Source organism: Colossoma macropomum, unplaced genomic scaffold, assembly GCF_904425465.1.
Source record: "Colossoma macropomum unplaced genomic scaffold, Colossoma_macropomum, whole genome shotgun sequence".
Classification (NCBI taxonomy): Eukaryota; Metazoa; Chordata; class Actinopteri; order Characiformes; family Serrasalmidae; genus Colossoma; species Colossoma macropomum.
Window position 1 is genome coordinate 239,602 of NW_023495967.1, and position 21,701 is coordinate 261,302.

The following is a 21,701-nucleotide window of genomic DNA, read 5'->3' on the forward strand; positions in this document are numbered from 1 at the left end:
CACTTTAACACTTGACCACGTATCACGTACGGTACACACATTATGATTTCCAGAAAGTATATATGAGCCCAGCTTTAGATTAAAGCTACTTTACAATATGAGGCTCGGTGTTAAGCAGCAATGAAGCAATGTCAGTCTGCAGTGTTCAGGCAGTGTTGGGCTTTGATTCCTCACTCTGTGTCATTTATGAGACACAGAATAAGAGAAAGAGAAAGTAAAACATAGGACAAGGAAAAGGGCAAAAACTATATAGTCTGTTTATTGCGTATGTATTCTTATGTATAATGAACTCAAAATGTGACAGAATATGAATTATTTTTACATACTTGTTTGATTATATGCTATATAATAAACAGAAAATCACTTTCATACTAAATTTATTATATTAAAGTACACAAAGTACATGACACCATTCTCTTGTGTGGTTTTGTACAGAGTAGCTGCGCTGTGTTGAGAGAAGCCTGTTCCTAACCAAACAATGCCACACCTGTTATGTTTTTCAGTAGAAGTACAAACATCTGCTTCTCCATTCACTGTGCCTAACAATTGTCTTTGCACTCCAATGAGAACCCTTTTCCATGGCTTGTTCCAAAGTGTTCCCTTTATGAACACAGCCTGTGATCCGGCATTAAAGAAATACGCCAACATTTTTCAACCTAATCTTTATCTCTACCTGTAGCGTATAGTCAGTTAGCACAGGCTAATTTAAATGCATTTTCCAGTCATCGAATACAAGTTATTCATTATTTTCAGAAGATATTTCTGAGGAGATGCAGTGAGGGACACAGGCAGCATCTAGTGACCAAAAGCACTTCCCAAGGCAGACACCCACGCACACCATTCGCCAAAAAAGGAAACCATACTAATAAGGTGCTACACAAGCGTAGGAATGTTTTTCAAGAATGCATTTTTTTCAAGCCCATCACAGATGAGTTCACAGATGAACTCAAACACAGATAAAATGGAACGGCAACATGAAAAGCCAGTCTTTATCAGATTCCTCAGTATAGTGGTATAAGATTAGAAATGCCCTTATAACACGCTGAGGAAATGAGGTATGAATATACTGTGTACCTATGTTTCTGTTCAACTGTTAAATAATCTTAACTACACTAATAATAAAACTATGACATAATACAATCTACTTATCACACAATAAATATCATAAGCATGAGGCATTTCACCTGACACACCTCAAAAAACAAGCTGCTTTTATCTTTAGCCTATTAATGCAATATTACACAGCCTGCACATCCTGTAATATTATGTTTCCATATTTGGTGTAGGAATGCATAAGAAATGGTCTCTCATTGTATAATAATTTGACTATTAGTACCCGTATCAATAGGCTCCTAATCTCTAACCTCATATACAGATATACAGTGCTTAGTAAGAACAGGCTCCTTAAGCTATTCACACTGGAACAGGAGCAAGGAAGCAGCTGGTGAACTATAGCTCAAAAAGACTTGGACATCAATGCAAAGGCCTAATTTCATTTGCCGTCCCAGGTGTCCAAATCTACCTAGTTTAGGATTTTCTCTGTCACATTTGACGCAACACAAGCTGCACTATGTAAGTTTTTGGTGTAAATCTGTAATTGCACGCAATGTTTTGTAACGTGGGTTGGGCTTCGGACCCCTTCCTCGAGCAGATGAATCTGACTGAATACTCTTTCAGCGCACTCACAAAGAAAAGTCAAAACTTGGAAGGACTTGTCTTCCTAGGAATGTGAGTGAATTATCTACAATGTTTCATCAAGATAACATTAGACTGTTCATTCGAGTCAAATCGATGTTTGTGTGTGACATTAATAAGTTAAAAAAAATAATAATAATAATTACACTGACGTCTTTACAAATTGACTCGCCAGAGCACAAGCACACCATATTTTAGTGCAGTATTTTTTCTTGACTCAGTAATGCTACTTCTTTTAATTTTAATAAAACATCTCACATTGTGCAGCTTTATGTATTAACTGGAAACTGCAAGTGTTAGAACAGAGAAAACACTAACCTCTATAGTACAGACTGGCCTGTGTGGGAACAGCAATGAAACTTATAACAACAACAACAACAACAAAACAAAAAAATACAAACACACAACATTCATGATATATAACTAAAGCACAATTTTAGTTACATAACAGTCTCAGCAGGCATGTTTTCCTCAGTTGTGCTGTTTGCAGACTCCTTGGAACAATGTTTGGGTTCAGTCAAGTTCATTAAACCACAGTAATTTCCTTCACATTCTCACAATGGCTTAAAATGTCTTTTAGCAGAGATGGCACTGATCCAACACTCAGGTATCGGGCTGATATCAGCAGAAAATGCTGGATCAGATATCAGTGGGCGGAAAAAAAGAGAATCCAATCCCGTAACAAATCTGCCCTGAAATACTACACTCTCACATTGTGTGATGTAGTGTCGTTAGTTGTGTGGGGTAGTTGAGTGTTTAAGTACTTTGAGCATAAAGCCTAATTTTAGATGCTCATCTTAGGTGAAGCCCTTCAAATACACACACACACACACACACACACACACACACACACATTTTCTACGCCGTTTATCCTTCTGGGTCATGGGGGGAGCTGGAGCCTATCCCAGCGGTCACTGAGCGGAAGGCAGGATAGCCTTTCAAATAAAAATACCTAGTTTTAAAGAAAAAAATATTGGTTCAGTATCAATCCAGCACTCAAGGTTTCAATATTGGTATCGCAACAGCAAAAAGCAGCAATAGTTGCTTTTGGAAAGTGCTTCTACTGTAATTGCTAACGCTTCATGGCCTGCACTTGCAGCGTAACAGTGATTGATAAACACGCAACAAACATAAACCATCATCTCCTTTTGGTTCAGGATGTTTCTTTAAATACCTTACGCAGAACTTAAATAAAGGAAAATAAATACTTTGTGAAACGAGAAACAGTAAACTGAGACCAACCCAAAGCATTACAGTGATTAAGCAGTGCCTGATGAGGTCCACACAACATAACCCAACTTTGGGACACGTAAGACACAATTTTCCCAAAAACAATCGGTGCTTTCCCTTGTATAATCCCACTTGTAGCAGATCAGACTAAAAATTGAAGAGACAGTTCAGCAAAGGAAAAAAAAAAACTTTGTAAGTTTCCCCTTAGCCCAAATTTAGCCATGCTAAGCCGGTGGCTATAGGCCTCCATTTCTTGTTAGCTACACTAGCCAGTGCAAAACCAAAGAAACAAACTTCAGAGCCCAAACGTCTGAGTTTGTCTGACTGACTACATTTTGGCTAAGAGGAAAACTGTCTATATTTAATCTTTGGCCAAAACAATACTTTAATCTTGGTCACCGGTACATACAGACACTCAAAGCTCAGTACACGTAACAGGGGTCAGTCCATGAATCAGAAGGGTAGGACCGAGCCCTTGAGTGACTGCATCCAGCTGTGCTAGGTACTGCTGTGATTGTCCGGAATCGGCGGGTGGGCGGGGCAGATAGAGGAAGCGCACAGCAGCAGAGATGCTGTGCTCTTTTATGAGCGAGTTGACCGCAGATAAGAATTCTTCCGAAGCTACAGGGGATGCTGTGGAATCAGTTCCTCGCAGCAATCGCACTACACGGTCCAAGGCTACGATCTTGATGGTGGCTCGGATCCTCAGCTTGCCCAGCAGCTCTCTAAACCTCTCCTCTTTGGCCAGCCAGCCCTGGTCTCCAGACTCCGCCTCCACACATAGGAAGATGCGGACCCTCGCCCGGCGCCACCTGGTGGCCATGTTTAGAATGCACGCCATCTGCAGAAGGAAAAGGCTGCAAACGTCAGCAAAGCTGTCACTGCCGTCTGCGCTCAGAAGGTTGGATGGCCACACGTCGATGGTATCCGAGCTGTCTCCGGATTTTGCGGACGTTGCTTTTCCTTCAGGTGGTAGCTGGAAGAAGTAGCGGGCCAGACACACGTTCTTGCCCATCTTGACGGCGTCCGAGATAATGCCCACGTACTCATCCGGCTGCAGAAAGCGAGGGCTCTCTGTGTGACGGACAGGAGGGAAGTGAGCCTGCAGGGATGGGAGGTCCACTCCAAAATGATCCCCTTCAGAACCAGCTAATGAACCAGAGCCTTTGTCTGCACCCTCACAGAAAGCAGCGTCCTGTAGGAGGTAGTCCTCTGGGTAACAGTTGTCATAGAAACCCAGCACCAGGGTGTTCGGCTTCATACCTCCTGTTGGGTGAGAGAGAGAAGAAAGAGGAAGCTAGGATTAGGCATGGAGATAGCTGAGGCTTTCTAAAAAGCTGTCACATTCCTCCAAAGAAAGAATTTAAGTTTACAGCTACGAGGCTAACACTGCTAATAAGGACTAGAACTCAACAGTCACCCAAACCATTTCTGTAAAAATACATCTACAAAGCTTCTCTCAATCTACTCAAACCGCATCCAGGTCTTCATTAAAGTCATGCAGACTTGCCAGTGTGGTTAAGGACAAAGAATGACTTAATTTGAGCTATAAAAATGAGTGCAATGTAGACTAGTTTAGCTAAAGAATAATGGAAGCTTATACCACTTAAATTAGCATCAAGCAAACTGTATGCCTAAATCATCACACATTTGCCTCAAACTGTGTTGTTTGGTAATGTCAAATAGACCTGTTTATGTAGTTTTTAACACTGTATGATACTGTTATCTATAAAAACTGTATCGTGTAGATAAACACATTGACATCTTTGAGCCTAAATTCTGTACAAACAGCAGTTATTCGGACATGATAAATTCAAGCTTGAGTTTACTGGTGTTAATGCAGAGAAAACATGTCAGTGTGCAAAGGCTTGTGGGATGTGTGGTCTCACCCAGTCCAGTGATGCGCAGTAGATGCTGAGTGCCCTGCCTGACTGAGGGAGAAAGAGTAAGATCCACAAACGCCTTTACATCCAGCTTATCCACCAGACTCAACCAGAAATTATACTGCTGCTGAACAGGGTCGGTCGGCAGCATGTCTATCAGGAGAGACAGAAAGAGAACCAGAGTTTTTAATTCGAATTCAATGCTTCTTAATACACTTAGGACCAACCAAACTATGACGTGCAAATTTTATGCATAGAGATTGGTTAAAAAACTAAACAATTACATACACTGAGTTATATACCATATTTCCTAAAGTATGCAATAACTAATCATCTTCTGAAATCAAGAGTATTAATAAGGAAATTGTCCACCCTTTGCTGCAGCAACAGTCTGGGAAGGATTTACACTAAATGCTGGAACATTGCTGTGAGGTTTTGATTGCATCAAGCCACAAAAGCATTAGAGAGTTCAGATACTGATGTTGGATGATTAGTTCTGAATCACTCATCAACTCATCCCATGTGTATAGCTGAAGTAACAGATCTGGCGGTTGGCGCTTTCCTCCGAGCGTGTTCAGCTGTCCTATGACTTCGCGTGAGCGGCAGTTTGAAAAGATGCAGTGGCACTTCACAGGTCTTGGAGGAAGCCTGTGCTAGCCTTCACCCTCCTAGTGCTGGTAATATTGTGGGGAGTCCTAACTAGCGGGTGGAATTGGAGACGACTAAATTGGGGAAAAAATTCTGCATAATTTAATAATTACAGATGTAAACAAAGTCAATCAGAAGAGTTTGATGTGAAATGCACTGTTCCAGATAAACTAACAGTCAGAATTGTTCAGAGTGGTGGTAAAAGGAACCAGACGTCTGAATTTTAATGTCTCTAAAATCTGCCTCACAAAAAAAACCTGCATACTGCATGAAATGGTTATGAATATCCTGACTGATAAAACATGAGACATTGTTTTATTGTGTCATAATGCTTATTTTTCTTAACCCATACATAGTGGAGAGCTACATGTACAGTGTTTTAAGGCAAAATGCAACCCAAGCAAAACTATTCTTTCACTATTTTACTATCATGAACATTACACATATAATCTCAGAAGACATATGAAGGTTCACTGTTTTGTAGACAACACAGCCCTGTCATATCACCACCACTGTAAAGCAAGTCAAATTTGTAGGTTTCTCTAAAATGCACCATTTTACATCAAACCACTCTGACTGACTTTTCTTGTTTAATTCAAGTAGATAAAAAAGATACATACAGAATATGTGTGACATCACATGCACTAGCCCTCTTCTCAATTTTCCACTAACTGCTCTTTTTCCCTTCAGCATGTTTGACCTGTTATTTCTGATGTCCTGTAGCTCCTCATGAGTGGTCAGTTTCTGACCACAAGACCTCTGTCAGCTGGATATTTTAGTTGGTGGACCGTTCTGAACACAACGACACTTTTCAACCCAGTGTTCAGGCATCATCTTAGAATTTAGCACCTCTAATAGCAAAACTAAGATATATAGTACTTGAATATATTTTTTGGACCTGCAGGAATCCTGAAATATACATTAATAAACAATCGTTTCCACTCTGCTAAGCACAGCCTCTACCAGTGGAACAAACATGCTAATAGATAATTACATACTGCCCTCTAGTGTCCACAAGAATCAAACCATGACCAACAGTGAGTGTTATTTAAGCATACTTCCTGCAAAACATGTCAACATCAAAACTAAGCATCTGAGTGTGTCTGATCAGAGTAAAATGGGTGGAGAGGTGGAGGGGCTTATGCCGTGGAACTGTCTAATCTGAAATGACTGGGCTCCTTTTCTAAAGATACATTTTTGTTAAAGATAAGAACATAAATTGTGTTGGTTGTTATTTTTGTAGTATGCCGTCCTATACTTATTTTCACTTATGCATTGGTTTTCAAATAACGTTTTGTTGACTTTATATGACTGCAGAATTAGAGCTCAGTAGAATCGAGATATTTTACCCAGGTCTCCGAGCTGCACGTGCCCCAAGATGAACAGGCCTCCCTTCTTCAGCTGGTTGACGAAGCTGATGAGCTGGCAGGAGGAGCGCGGGTTGGACACCATCAGCAGCACCTGCGGCCTCCAAAACTTTACATGATCCTTCCGTGAGTCCAGCATCAGAAGATACTTACGTACCTGCAGGACGGGGTCATACAGAAACACTTTTTTTACCACTAAACTAATTTGACAATGCCCAACATGGGATCCACACAGGGCTTGGTATCATTCAAAAAGTTTTGATAATACCAATAACTTCAAAAACTAATTCCAGAACATTACTTTTTATTTTCTACTTTCTTTCAAAAACAACAACAAAAAAGGAAACATTATTTTTTTTTATTGTAGCGATATAATCACATAACACATGTAAAATCATAATATTAATTATTTTGGTATTAATTCTTTCTGAACAAAACAGTAACAAAAGAATTATTTAAAAGTTCCAGTCACAGCCAAGAACCCATCAGTGTGAGATTCTGAAGACTGTAGTGAGAGCGTTCAGAAACACTGCTGCTCTTTGTATTTGTTCAACGGACTGTGTTAGTTACGTACCTACCACTCAATCAGCAGTGTAGAATTTGGAAGGAGCAGCTTATTATAGGTAGCAGGTTTTGGTACTGAAATTAGGTACTAAATAAGGAACGGGTGACATGGTAAAAATATAACATTATATATATATATTATTTTCATGATACACATTATGCATTATGATATGTAGTTTTTCTGAGGTTTAATAACTTCAAACAAAAAAAGAACCATTAGTGCAACATTCTTCTTACTCTCCTCTACAGAGAACACACTTCGTTTGCTAAAAGCAATATATTGGGGAAAAAATAAAACATGAAATGTAGCTTGTGCATTTATGTTTTATGTTTTCTCCCAATCTGTTAAAATTGTGCAGTGTTTCCTGTAGAAATTCAAAAAAACATCTAAACTGACCAAACTTTTGCATATGACTGAACTTGCATTCTCCTGAGTTACTTTTTTGGAGATATGTTTTGATTGCGATGATACACTCTGAGTACTGCTGTGAGTGCATATATATGTATTTCAGTACTGCTCTGTGTAAGTGAGCAAGTGTACCTGGTGAAAGATGAGAGCCTGGCTGATGTAGCCCCAGCTGCTGGTGGGTGACCTGTAGTGCAGGAAGAGCAGCAGCAGCAGCAGCATCACAATACTGGCTGAAGAGTAAACAGCATTTATCACAAACATCATCACAAGACAGCTCAGCATGCCCAGCAGACACGTGTGCCACGAGAAGAGCTGGAATGTAGGCCTGAGAGAGAGAGAGAGAGAGAGAGAGAGAGAGAGAGAGAGAGAGAGAGAGAGAGAGAGAGAGTGAGAGAGAGAAAGAGAGAGAGAGAGAGAGAAAGAAAGAAAGAAAGAAAGAAAAAGAAAATGTTGACAAACTGCTCATCCTATTAGGAGAAAAGTAGCGCTTTTGCAGGATAATACAGTACTGTGTAAAAGTTTTAGGCACCTGGGAAAATTATTCTTAATTATGTTTATTTGATCAGAAAAACACTAACATTGGAAAAAATACAAGTAACGTGAATACAAAAGGTATTTATCTTTCTGTATTGGCTCGGCTACATTGTAAATGAAGGTCTCCTTCAATGTACTCTTCAGTTTAAATAAACGTTGATTGATTGATTACTTCTAACCTCTCATAGAGGAAACCGAGTACTATTTGTAATCATCACCTGGTTTGGCTACTAAATGCTTCATTATTAAATCAAGTGTGATGGTGATGGATTTGAACAAATTCATGTGATGGCTAGAAGCCATCTGGAACCAAACTCTGTTCTTCAAGTTAACTACAAGATAACTACTGACATGACAAATACTTTTTTCAAAGTCTTGATACTTTTTACAGTATTAATGTCTTTACATTTAATGTTATATAGTTTTGAAACATTAGCAGTGTTTACTAAGGGTGCAAGAATACTCAAATTTAGCCATTTTTGCATCATGATATGTTTGTTTTCGATTTATGTATTTCTTTCTATTTTCTTTCTTTTTTTTTTGGAAATTTAAAAAAGAAAAAAAAGAGAAAAAAAAAACTTGTTGAAGGGGTAACTGACAAGTCATTTGCTTAGAAGATATACAATAAATAAAAGAGTAATATAAGCAAAAGTGCAAGGTGTATATTAGATGTGCGGGGGGGATTATCTAATGTGGCTCCATCACTCCTAGCAAACTGAGGAATCCAAGACTCTACAACCGGCTACCTATTAGAAGCTATAAGCATCCCTGTGGAGTTATTTGTTTCACCTGTTCAGATTCAGCACTTGGCAGCTGGTTTAACGCAGTGGGGAGAATTTAGCTGCTGCAACCTCTGTAACCGAGACATTCAGGTGAGTTTTAGTAAATCAGCCTATTTGATGTATTAGCACAGGTATTTAATACTCGTGCAATGTCGGCATACTGTCAACTTTCAGTCTACCACTCTGTCCATCATCATTCATTAATCTCACGACTGGGAAACTGAAGTGAGGAACAAACAGAAGATGAATGCAAGGCAAACTTCAACTTTTCCAGCTCAGGTTTGCTCTCTCTGCTCACTCTTTCAAACAGCCTGGCTAATTATCCATCCAAAGAAGACAAAGCTGAAATTAGCTTACTTCAACTTTCCTCAGGCACCACAGTGTAACTGTTGCACTATTGAAGGTGGAATGGAAAATTATATGCCGATGTTTTTTACGTTCATGTTTAGGAATATCATTGGTTGTGTTAGACAGAAATACAGACATCATTCTCAAAATCACACATTTAACATGAAATCTAACTGTATTCGATACACAGCGTGTATCATCTTGTAACGCCCACATAAAAAAAATATACATACATACATATATATATATATATATATATATATATATATATATATATATATATATATATATATTAACATGCATATCGTGACATCCATAGCATTTACGTACTACACCAAACTGCAATTAAAGAAAAGTTCAGAAAATCCAGTTACCGTTATACTGGCCCTTTAAACAATTTGCTGAGGTGACTTGCGCCAGTACTGTATACGTAAGAGCAGTGAAATGGCAGTATTGTGGCAAGAGTAAACAGACCAGACCCAAAACCTGATCCTTTCAAATTTGCAGCATCTACTGTTTTTTTAATTACTCCCAGCACCGCCTAATGGTAGGACATGTAAAAATGCACTGATCTGCAGGAGACAAGTCAACTGGATCAATTTTAGAACACTATAATTTATTATAATTGTTTCTAATTCAGTTCAGTAATGGGCTCATTTGTTCAAAAGTAAAAACACATTGTTTTTTGTTCGTATTCCTGCATCACTGCCCTGTAAATAGCTTCTCCACTCATACATTTGCACACTCATTTTTTTAATATTCTGAATTCTATCAAAATAATCCAGATGAAACACGGTGAAATATGAGAACGCAAAGAATCATAATCGAATCACTGTGATTGAATCAATCAGATTCACACCACTAACTGTGTTAATGTTCTGCTCTGTTGTGAATGCAGCAGTGCTCAGCTGTACCTGAAATTGGGAGCAGAGGCCCACTCCAGCGCCAGGCAGGCCAGGTCTACTGCAGCATACGAAAGCAGATAGAACACAGTGACCAACCCTGCAATCACATTCAGCTGACCTGCAAACAATGTGCACTGACACGCACACACAGTGGGGAAGAAAAGATCAGAGAATTATTGTTTACACTAAGGCTATAATATATAAAGTTACACACACAATATATATATATATATATATAGATAGATAGATAGATAGATAGATAATGTCATTTCTATATACACATACATACATACATACATACATACACACACACACACACACACACACACACACTCTCTCTCTCACACACACACACACACACACACACACACACTCTCTCACACACACACGTGCATATACCTAATACACACACCCTTACCTGTACCAGAGCCCAGGTGTACAGCACAGAGACCCAGGGGTTTCCTGAGCTGGAGGTGATGGCAGCAGGGGCCAGGGGCAAACCTGAGACAGACAGACAGACAGACAGACAGACAGACAAAATACACAAAGGCACAACAACATTTACTCATCATTTCTCCCAAACGCTTTTTATATATTATAAAAATATCGCACAAACACTTGCATTGATTTCCTGCCTTTTACACACACACACACACACACACACACACACACACACACACATACACACACACACCAAAGAGTTGGTCGACGGCAAGAGCGTGGAGGATGCGGGATGCTCCGATCATGGAACACATCGCCGCAGACAGAGATGCACAGTAAACACCAACAATCACAAAGGGAGGCCATATGTTTATACGCTGGAACACAGCATAGTCATTAATCAGAAACAACCTGAGAGAGAAAGAGTGAGAGAGAAGAACAGAACAAAGAGAACAAAACTCAAATTTAGATCCATACAACCAAAGTCTTAACACATACTAACAGAATTTTCCAGGGCCCAAATCACATAAAACCCAAATGTTCTTGTGTGTAATGTAGTTTGATGTAGTATGTACAGTCCTTACATGGAAAAAAGCAGGTTATCTACTAAGAACATCCATGCAAATGAACACAGACGCAACATCGCAGTTAACATGACAAGCGCAATATAAGCACATGCTTGACTTAATTGCTTTTTTTGTATGAAGGCCTATTTCCAGAGGAAGGAAAAATAACATTATGAAAAATATTTTTGTAAAAATCACACATCAGAAATTTGAGAAAATTACGCAGTTATTTTTTTATTTTCTGGTTTGAAACACATTCATTCTTGGTTTTCCAAAATATCACAAATGTTATTAAGCAAAGACTAAGTAAGAACTGTTAGAATTATCTGACTCACCTGTCACAGGTGGAGCTGAGGAGGAGAAAGAGGAGGACATAGACGATGAAGGTATACAGCACAGCTATGATGGTACCTTTAGGAATGGCTACACTGGGGTTCTTTAGCTCACCTGGGTGGAAACACAAAAACATAGTCTACAAAAAAAACAGGCTGCAGAGCAGAACTAGCTTACAGTCAACAGAAACAGCAGTAAAGGAGGACAGTAAACACCAGTGCCAGTGACATACAGCAGCTCTAAAAAGTATTTGGACAGGTGTGCCATACTTGGAAATGCAAGTTCATTGTGTAAAGAAAAAAAAAATTTGTTTGGCATTTGGCATTTATTTTAAACTGAGCTTTCCCAGACAGTAATTTCCTTTTTGGTAAAGTATTTCTTCAAAAAGTGGCAGGTGTGTTTCAGATCGTTATCCTGCTGAAAGTAAGGGTCGGCAATATGACGATATTTAGTGATATCATGAGAAATTACGTCACGTTATGTCACAATACGCTATTCTTAGTCTACCGTGAATATAGTCAGTACTTAAAGAAGACTGAACAACTGCATGTTTTATTAAAAAGGGAGCAGAATTAGTCCTGTTTGAGCATTTAATGCAGGACAATATGTGAAAGGTGGAATAAAAAAAAACATTGTTTTCATAGTTTCATAGTAATTTTTTAATCAAACCTCAGAATATCTAAAAATAACGATGCATACTGTGTACTATGAAAATGTCTTGACATATCAAGATGCTATCTTTCTGCCACATCACCCACCCCAAGCTGAAAATCAACTGTTGTTTGAGCAGTTTCTATAAAATTAAATCTCTAAAATATCAGTGTGTTAAATGTTTTATGATGTAACCTAAAGAACTTCATTACAGTTTAATAGTAGTTAAATGGTTAAAGTCTCCAAATAAATCAAATCTGGTGCCACTGTACCCATCTACCCCACAGGTTCCCAGCCCTGGTCCTAGAGGGATCAGGTGTGTTGGGAGCAAGGGAAATGTGCAGTGCAGGGGGTACTCCAGAACCACGGTTGGAAATTACTGGTCTGCCTGAATGGTTTATAGAGCTAAAGTAAACATCAATAAACGTTTACGATGCTCTACAATGCAATATAATCATAACTCTGTTAACACAGGTTAAAAAAGAGGAAGGAGAAAACAAGAAGAGTGTGTGTACCTGACATATTGGCTCCTGCCATAATCCCAGTGCAGCTGGTAAACATCACAGCAAAGACAGTGGAAAACGACATCATCTTGTTCGTACTGTAGTCCAGAGAGTAGCCAGCTAGAAAGAGAAAGAGAGAGAGAGAGATATTTGTGTTGCTCACTCCATCATAGTTGTTATTCATATTGGTAACAGACGACCTCTGTTCTCCTCTCTCACTCAACAATAATAATAAAATAAATGCAAAATGAGGCTTTATCATCACGCTGATAACTCGGGGTGTAAATATCTCACACATGCATAGTTGTAGGCAAAAGTCTGGTCAAATTCCATGTTGTTTTTTTATTTTATTTTCTAAGCTAAAATAAGTGAACACATCCTTACAGATAACACACTTCTGCAAAATACACAATTACTGTTTATTTTCTGCTTATTTGCTGAACTTAACATGTTTGGGGGGGGGAATAATAATAATAATAAAAAATTGTAGCCTGTGCAAAAATTATATCCCATATATTTCCCATGCAGAGGATGGGGTTAACTTATTTTCACCTAGAAACTCAAGAAAACGTTTCATTTGACTGGGGTTGTTTGTTTCATATGACCGTATTAATTTGAACTACCTCTCAAATCTAAACATCTGCCCAGTGCCATTTTTTAGCAAATATCTGCTGATACCAATATGACTCTGATATCACTGTGAATCTCTAGTATTAAGCATTTCTCTTATTGCTTTGGTTTTTAATTACATGTAATTCATGTCAGTTAAGTCCTTTACATTTACACCACAGTTATACTAGAGCTGATACATTTGCATGAGTTTGTACCAGGTCTTAATTAATTAATTAATTACTACCACTACTATGGTCAGTAAAATACATAAGATTGAACTCCTGCTGTGCCAGTCAAGTCAAACTTTAATCAACTTTCCTAACATCAGCTATACCTTCAGTAATTAACAGAATAAAAGACAACATTATTTGGAGAGCACATTTTAGATGCTTTGTAGAAATTTGATTTACCTTTAACTTAATATCTACTAAATTCATCTTAATTTTTACTTACTATAAAACTGGCCCTAAACCAAAAACTACTGGGAATCAACTGACTTTTACCAGATAGTTTGTTAACAATTTGAACACTGTTGATAACCAATAGACGGCAAAAATATAATAATATAATACCCAAATAAAGAGAGACTGAATAATATACCATATGGGAGTACCTTTTTTATAGTATTCACTATAAAAACAAATGGTAACAGCAGTTGCTCTAAAGCAATGGTCTTCAATCCTGGTCCTGGAGAGCTACCTTCCTGCAGAGTCTAGTTCTAACCTGTATTCAGTAAACTGCCCCGCCCCTTTACTTAACTCTAATGCATGTATTCCAGACAATCAGGGACTTGGGAATACATTGAATAGCTGGAGAAGGTGTGGCAAATTGTGGTTGGAACTAGACTCTGCAGGAAGGTAGTTCTCCAGGACCAGGGTTTTTAGACCACTGATCTAAAGCCATTATGAAATTTCTAAGCGTTAAGAGCATTACTTTTTTTCATCTGAACTGTTTTATACCAAATAATTTATTTAACTTCATTTTAACTTCAGTAAAAATAGTTAAATTACTTGTTTTCAAATAAAGTATATTTTCTTAGTTTTTTGAGTGACAAACAGTGCGTGACTCACGTCCGAGGTTGCTGGCGAGTGTGCTGCTGTTGAAGCCCGTGTAGACGCCTTGTGTAATCGTGTGGTTGTGGTCCAGCATGTGTGTTAAGTTGAAGTGGCGCGGGCCGACTATCAGCGGACTGATGAGAATGGACAGAACTGCCACGGTGACCACAAGCAGGGTGATGAAAGAGGCTTTGGCGTAGATGTGAGCTCCGACCAGACACACCACCAAACATAGCAACAGCAGCACAGACGAGTACAGAACCGAGAACCAGTAACCCTGAGGGAGCACACGTATACCCTGCGCCATGCCCACTGCTACAGAGAGAGAGAAAGACAGACAGACAGACAGAGACAAACAGAAACACACACAGATCACCTGAGTCACTGACTTTCTCATTAGAATACTTGCAATATGGACGGTTTTTAGACAAACCTGTCTAAATTACATTTCGTGTGCCTGTTATTAACATAATTTCTGGTTTATAACACACCTACTCTTGCTTCATAATTTTAAACATATCATAAAAAAAGGACTGTTTGGGAATCAGTATTAGAAGTCAAAGTATTGTTGTGGGTGTAGATATCAGAACATTTTGAATTATGCCCAGCCTTAGTAAACACAGAGGCAAGGAAAAAAGGAAAACAAACAAACAAACAAACAAACAGAAAACCAAACAAGATCAGAGGCCTGTTTCACAAAGCACACCTAAGACAAGATTGACCAAATTCAGCTTCACAAAACAAACTGCTGTGGTTACCTCATTTAAGTCAGCTGTTAACAACTTCCTCTGTGAACCCAGGTTTAGATATTCAGGCTATGATTATTGGCATAAACAACATAAAAGTGTGACATTTGCACTAAACCAATCAGGGTTGAGCGGCTTCTTTTTTTAAAGAAGGAAAAAAAATATACTATGTAAAAACCTAGAAAGCAAAGCATTTATAACTAAAAATCAACACTGTCACTACAGCCACTGTTAGAGTAATAACTGCATTATTTTCTTGATGCCTATGTAATGTGATTTGTTTCATCCTCTGAAAAGAGATAGGTATTTTCCCATGTGACTGACACCACAAACATGATGAAGAAGAAAAAAAAAGTGACCCAAGAGGGGCTCATCTCCGTCAGAGGATTTCCAATTTGTAAGAAGCTCAGCCCTGATTGGTCCAAAAGCTGTTTATAATCCAAACTGTCCCACCCCAAAGTGGGTTATGCATGCAGCATATGTTGCCATGGTGGTAAAGCCTGGAAAAAAGTGACCCAATGTCATGAGACAGAAAATCCAAGGTTAGATCAAACCAAGCTTAAAAGGTGCCTTGCTAGGTAAGAAATCCTGCTTCATAAGACACAGCATAAAAGATGCATTATTATTATTATTATTATTATTATTATTATTATTATTATTATTTCTACTATTACTACTACTACTACCACCACAACTACAACAACAACAATATTTCCAAGCATTTCTATTATCTATCTCTGCAAACAAATGTAAAAAATATTCACTGTGCAACTAGTTACATAAACAAATCAAGAACATACTGCAGATGAAGAAATAACCGTTTTGTAATAGTTTCTTCAAACAACAGGAAATGTTGTAAAGAACCCTCACTCAAGAGTCAGTGGTTTTGTCTCCCACATGCAAAGCTAATCTGTTTCTATGTGTCATCTACGCAAATATTAAAAATGGGGATAATGGTGTGGGGTTGTTTTTCAGGGTTTGGGCCCTTTCCTGTTTCAGCATGACTGTGTCCCTGTGCACATGGCGAGGTCCATTAAGACATGGATTGATGAGTTTGGTGTGGAGGAAGTCCAGCGACCTGCTTAGAGCCCTGACTTCAACCCCACTGAACACCTTTAGTATTAAGTGGAATTAAGTGCCTGACCTAACAAAGGCTCCTTTGACTGAATGAGCACAAATTTCCACAGACATACTGCAAAATACTGCAAACATTTTGGGGATGAGTCTGCCCATAACCACAGCAGATAAGTCCCGCCTTTTCACACTGAAGTTATAAGGGGCCGGACTGCTTTTTGAATGAGGCACAATACAGGACAGCCAATCAGAACAGCGCTCTTTTACATGCATCAGTCTTATAATAACATCAGCAACCTGTTTGATTCTAAAGAATTACAAAGAGATTGGAAATGGACATGTGAAATGAACTGAATCTTTTTGGTACATAAAGTCAATAAATGTCATGGTTGGACCTCAGGAGAGGGAGCTACAAAATCGACTAAAACCCTAAACCACAGAAACATCCACAACCGAACAGAGTTCATACTCTCTGTGATGAGACAAAGGCTGCTCTATAAAAAGACTGTACTGACCGTCACAAGATCGGACTCCGTGCTCACCTGCATCCTGACCAAAAATGTTCAGAATCGCCTCCACCAAACCGAGCACGTAGACCCCGCACGCACACACCTTCGCCAGGAAGAACATGAGGCCGATGCTGCCACCAAACTCCGGACCCAGAGAACGACTGATCATGACTGACGTTCACGGATTAAGGATATGTTCAACATTTCAAGTTAATAAAATATCAATTTACATAAATCAACCAGACATAACATGACACGCGCAAGTCATCTAGCTTTCATTCAGACAGTTTACTCAAACTCTGAGTTTCTGAATTTCCCACAAAAAGCTACACATGAGCGTTTGACAGTCACAAATAGAAAAAGTAATGTCTGACAAGTTCTAAGTTTAAGTATCCCCAGCCAGTACACTTTCTAATACCATATGAACACAGCAGAAGAAAAAGCTTCAAACTGAAATGACGTGGTGGAGCCACTAGCCAGGTGGTCTTCTCCAAGGTGGGCCAGTTAAAGAAAATGCAGAAAAAAAAGTGTCCCATAATTTTTATCCATAAAACTATCACTTTTATCACTTCAAATATACACAACATATTGTTGCTGTCAGAACGAAAACTTATATCTGCAAAATGGTGACTTTACAGGATAAAGAACACCACTGTGAATTTTTAACGTTAGTTAAATTTGTTTATTCCACGTAATTTTTGACCACTGTTATTGGTACATTTATCATGAAATAACCACACAATGGAACCCGAGTCCACCATGTAGAGGGCGCCAGTGTTACCCACTACAAGTTTTGACAAAACAGACACATTAAATCTGCATTCTCAGTGGATTCTTTTGATAATTCCATTCGTTTATGAATTCTGACACACTGAATTCTCTGTTACGCCCCAGATGAATCCACAAAGGCAGATCTAATGAACTATCAGTCTGAATTAAAATAATACCTAAGTCAGTTATAAATCATGCCTGCTCAGTCAGGTTCTTATTTAAATGGTTCCTCTTACATGTGGTGCTGTTCTTGCTTTTAAAAATGTATGCCACAGTGTCTCGTGAGTGAAACACATTTACCCCATCAGATATAAATATGCAGCTGCAAAAAGAATAAAACAATTTTTGGGGGCTGGCATGAAAGATAAATTGAAAATATGTAATTCACCATATTTGAGACCCCTGTAGTAGACCAAGCTGACATGTGTCAGCATAGTTCATATGACAACATGATAAAATGTACGAGTTCCCTGGTGATGTGATGATTTTCCAAATACTAGCTGATAAGTGCATCACAACAGCGGCACTGGCTCCATCCCAATAAATAGGATGTTGTGAAGGATACAATAGGCTCCACCCCCCTGCACTGCCCCATTGGTGGAAATGGCACAGATCGACAGGATCGTCAAGGAGATGATAAAATAGGCCACGCCCAGCATGAGCAGACCCTGGAGAAGACCTGCATGACCTACGACAAAACCTGCAACACAAACTCATATAGTTTAGTAGAACTGGACGGCAAAATAATAGTTTACCGATTTTCTCTCACCACAAAATGTACTCAATGTAGTCATACGCACATACTCACCAGTGCGCAGGAAGATTATGATGCTGAACATGGAGAGGATGGTGGGCACTATCACCCCGAAGAAGGTGTTTAGAGTGCGGGGGTTGGCTTTGGAGGAGCTGTCTCCAGCTGCTGAGGAGCCCCTCCTGGAGTCTCCATTATCAGCTACCACGCTGAAGACCCCATGGGCCAGAAGAGGGCTGCGCTCACCTGCCATGGCCTGGAAACAGGAACTTCTGCTCTAACAATCCTCCTGTTGCCGTAAGAGGCTGTAGAGGCAGTGAAAGAAAGTCTGCTTTTAACCCAACAGCTATAATTTACAATTTAGTTTGATAAAATGCCAGGTAATGTGTTCCGACAGGTCTAGAGTGATGAAATTTTGTATAGTTATACTTTAGATGGACGTCAAACCACAGCCGTTTGATTTTTGCAACAAACTGTAGATTTTTTATTGTTTTCTAAAAACAAAGTAGTCCCATGTGACCAAAAGACTGAATTTAATGATATATTAAGTAACTAAAATTTCACTTTTGGCCATCTGAACATTTTCTTCAGTTTTCTCAGAGAAACACATCAACAAAAATGTACAATTTCAGACATGAACATTAATAGTGTAATATAGACAAAGTACAGGTCACACGTTTGGTATAGTGTAAACGGTTGGTACAGTCTAGTGGGCAACACTTCTGCCTTCTAAGCTGTAGACTGGTGTTCGATCCCTCCCCTGGGCAAGGACCCTACACTATACCAATAAGAACGGAGGGTCAAATTGTAAGTCGCTCTGGATAAGAGTGTCTGCCAAATGGCATAAAAGGTTTTGACAGTTAAAGCATGAAAATAAAGCATCATCATGTCTAATTTTTTTTAAATAAACACACCAGTTACTCTTTTATTCTATGAAAAGTGTACATTGTACATCAACAAACCTTTCAAAAATGTTTTTGACAAAATAAAGCCATTGACCTTTAGGTTGGTAACAGGGTCGACAGTAACGCAGTTAAGGTTTGCAGCCACAGTAAAGTCAACAATTGTTCTACTTTTGTTGAAGGCCATCAGATCTCATAATGCCCATGTAGTCCTGATCTTTTACCAATATGTGCAGACATTTAATAAATTAATTACAGAATTCAGGTTTATTAAAGTAACAAAGTTGACAACCCTGTACATAAAGAGAAAAATAAAAAAAGAACAAAAATGTCAGATAGCTGACCATCTTTATCTTTAAGTCATGAGTCACAGAGTCATAAGTCATCCTAATTTTATGACTATGTGGATTATAAAAAGACTTACAGTAACAGGGCTTGGAGATGGAAAGAATGTTATTTTATCAAATTCGCAAACACTACTGTTGAATTTGGCTTTCCGTAGACAAACCAGACCGGTTATTGCATTCACAAGCCATAACAGGTTTTAATCTCATTGAAAATTAATCAAGAAAATTTTCATCAGACGTTGCATAAATGGACCTGGGGACAAACCAATGATCATTGATCACCAATGCATATCTTACAAACTGTATTTGGGGTTTTTCCACCCCAAATTGTCAAAGAATTTGTCTTCATCAATTAAAAAGTTACTGATTTAAAAACAGACTTAACTGTTAAACTGCTCTTCTAATGTGATGGACGCAAAATGTCCTATTTCAGCAGAACGTCGTTCCTAGAACTCGACAGCAACTGTTTCCAATGTAGCTAATCTTAAGATTTTTTTTTAAATTAATGTGAAACATCTTCCATAAACCTACACTTAAAAAAAACATGGTTCTTCAAAGGTTCTTTAGTGAAGACAAATGATTCTATATAGAACCATGAACACTTAAAGTACCACTTGCATGCTTAACGGGTTCTTTGCATCGTGAAATGGTTGAATGGAGAATGTGTTGCACATGGTTTTAACAGGCCCTTTTGGAAAAAAAAGGGTTCTGTAAAGCACTAAAAATGGTTCTTCTACTATTACAAGCTTGACATTGTAACAATAGCAGAACCCTTTTTTGGTGCTATATAGGACCATTTTCAAAGGAGGTTTTATATAGTAAAACCATATACAAACACATTGTCCATCAGTCTAAAGAACTATTTCATGATGCAAAGAACCCTTTAAGCATGCAAATGGTTCTCTGAGTGTTCGTGGTTGTATGTAGAACCCTTGAAATACCATCTAAGAGTGCACTGGTAATATTCCATTAGTTTTGATGGGAAAAATGTCAAGAATGTAACACTCACGTCAATGACAGTCACATGTGCCTCCCTATACGCCGGCTCCTTAGCAGAACGTTCCGTTCCACCTTAAATGATACAGCAGTTACATTCAGGCGCCTGTACATTTAAGGTGGAACGGAAAATTCGAACAAAACGCTGTTTCAGCTTCGTGAACATGGTAAACACAGCGCTGGATAAGTCCTTAAAGGCGCTGCTCAACATCTGTAGCTAATGCCAAAGCCAAATTAACCAGGTTTTGGTCGTGGACACCTGAAAGGTCCGAAGCTAATATAGTTAGAGCACCACTGTGTGGACCCTTCTCCGAGGAGAGGTGATGAGGGCGCGCACACAAACACACTGAAGCTCTGGAGATGAAAGCAGGAACTGACTCAGAAACAAGCTGCAACAGTCAACAAACTCTGGGTAGTAGGTGAGCCTGGGCCGGGCTGGCAGCTTCGGCTAGCACGAAATAAGCTCAAAACACGAGCGAGCCAAACAAATAACTGCTAATACCGTAGTAGCTGGCAGAATATCAGTGAGGTTTGCCAGGGCATCTTCGAGGGCAGCGTGGCACTTCAAAACACCTATGCTCCATTTCAGTTCCCAAAATAAAGGGCAAGAAGGAGGCACCACGAAGGTGCAGACACAGAGAGACAACAATCAGTGATGAGGTATCATGACCTACCTTACAATCCTCTAACAAACGACTTTTGGAGCTAATGTGCGATGTCAGTCGTTTAGCAGCATCCCCTTCGGTTTGTGTGGTTTGCGCTGTCACCGCCTCAAACTCCTGTTTAGAACAGTCACGAGACGCAGGGGCGGAACCATGTGACTCCGAAAGAGGGGGGGACGGGGGGGGGGTAGTTTTGAGGAAGACTATTGAACCTAGGATGTTTGTGTGTGTCTATGTACCCAAAACACTGCCATTCTTCAGCCTCTCTTTATACTTTAGAATAAAATAATTACATATTTATTTTTATGGTCCTTTTTAGACTGATTTGGTACAAACTGACTGATTTAGACTGATGGTTCAAAGTCAAGTTCAAAACTCATTTCAGACTTTTAAGCAAATTGGGCTTTAGCCTAAATT

The 21,701-nt window shown here is 39.0% G+C and overlaps 1 protein-coding gene across 1 annotated transcript; it reads right to left on the bottom strand.

Annotated features, from left to right (window-relative positions):
• Positions 1-237: 237 nt before the first annotated feature.
• On the bottom strand, positions 238-21,409 carry slc12a9 (solute carrier family 12 member 9). Its single transcript, XM_036564347.1, has 14 exons — positions 21,297-21,409; positions 18,435-18,682; positions 18,192-18,326; positions 16,889-17,026; positions 14,542-14,841; positions 12,872-12,979; positions 11,708-11,819; positions 11,060-11,217; positions 10,784-10,866; positions 10,375-10,499; positions 7,929-8,121; positions 6,806-6,980; positions 4,815-4,961; positions 238-4,191 (listed from the first exon to the last, which is right to left on the bottom strand). Exons 2-14 carry the CDS (start codon positions 18,628-18,630, stop codon positions 3,341-3,343), a joined length of 2,721 nt encoding a protein of 906 aa, XP_036420240.1. The 5' UTR covers positions 18,631-18,682; positions 21,297-21,409; the 3' UTR covers positions 238-3,340.
• Positions 21,410-21,701: the final 292 nt, after the last annotated feature.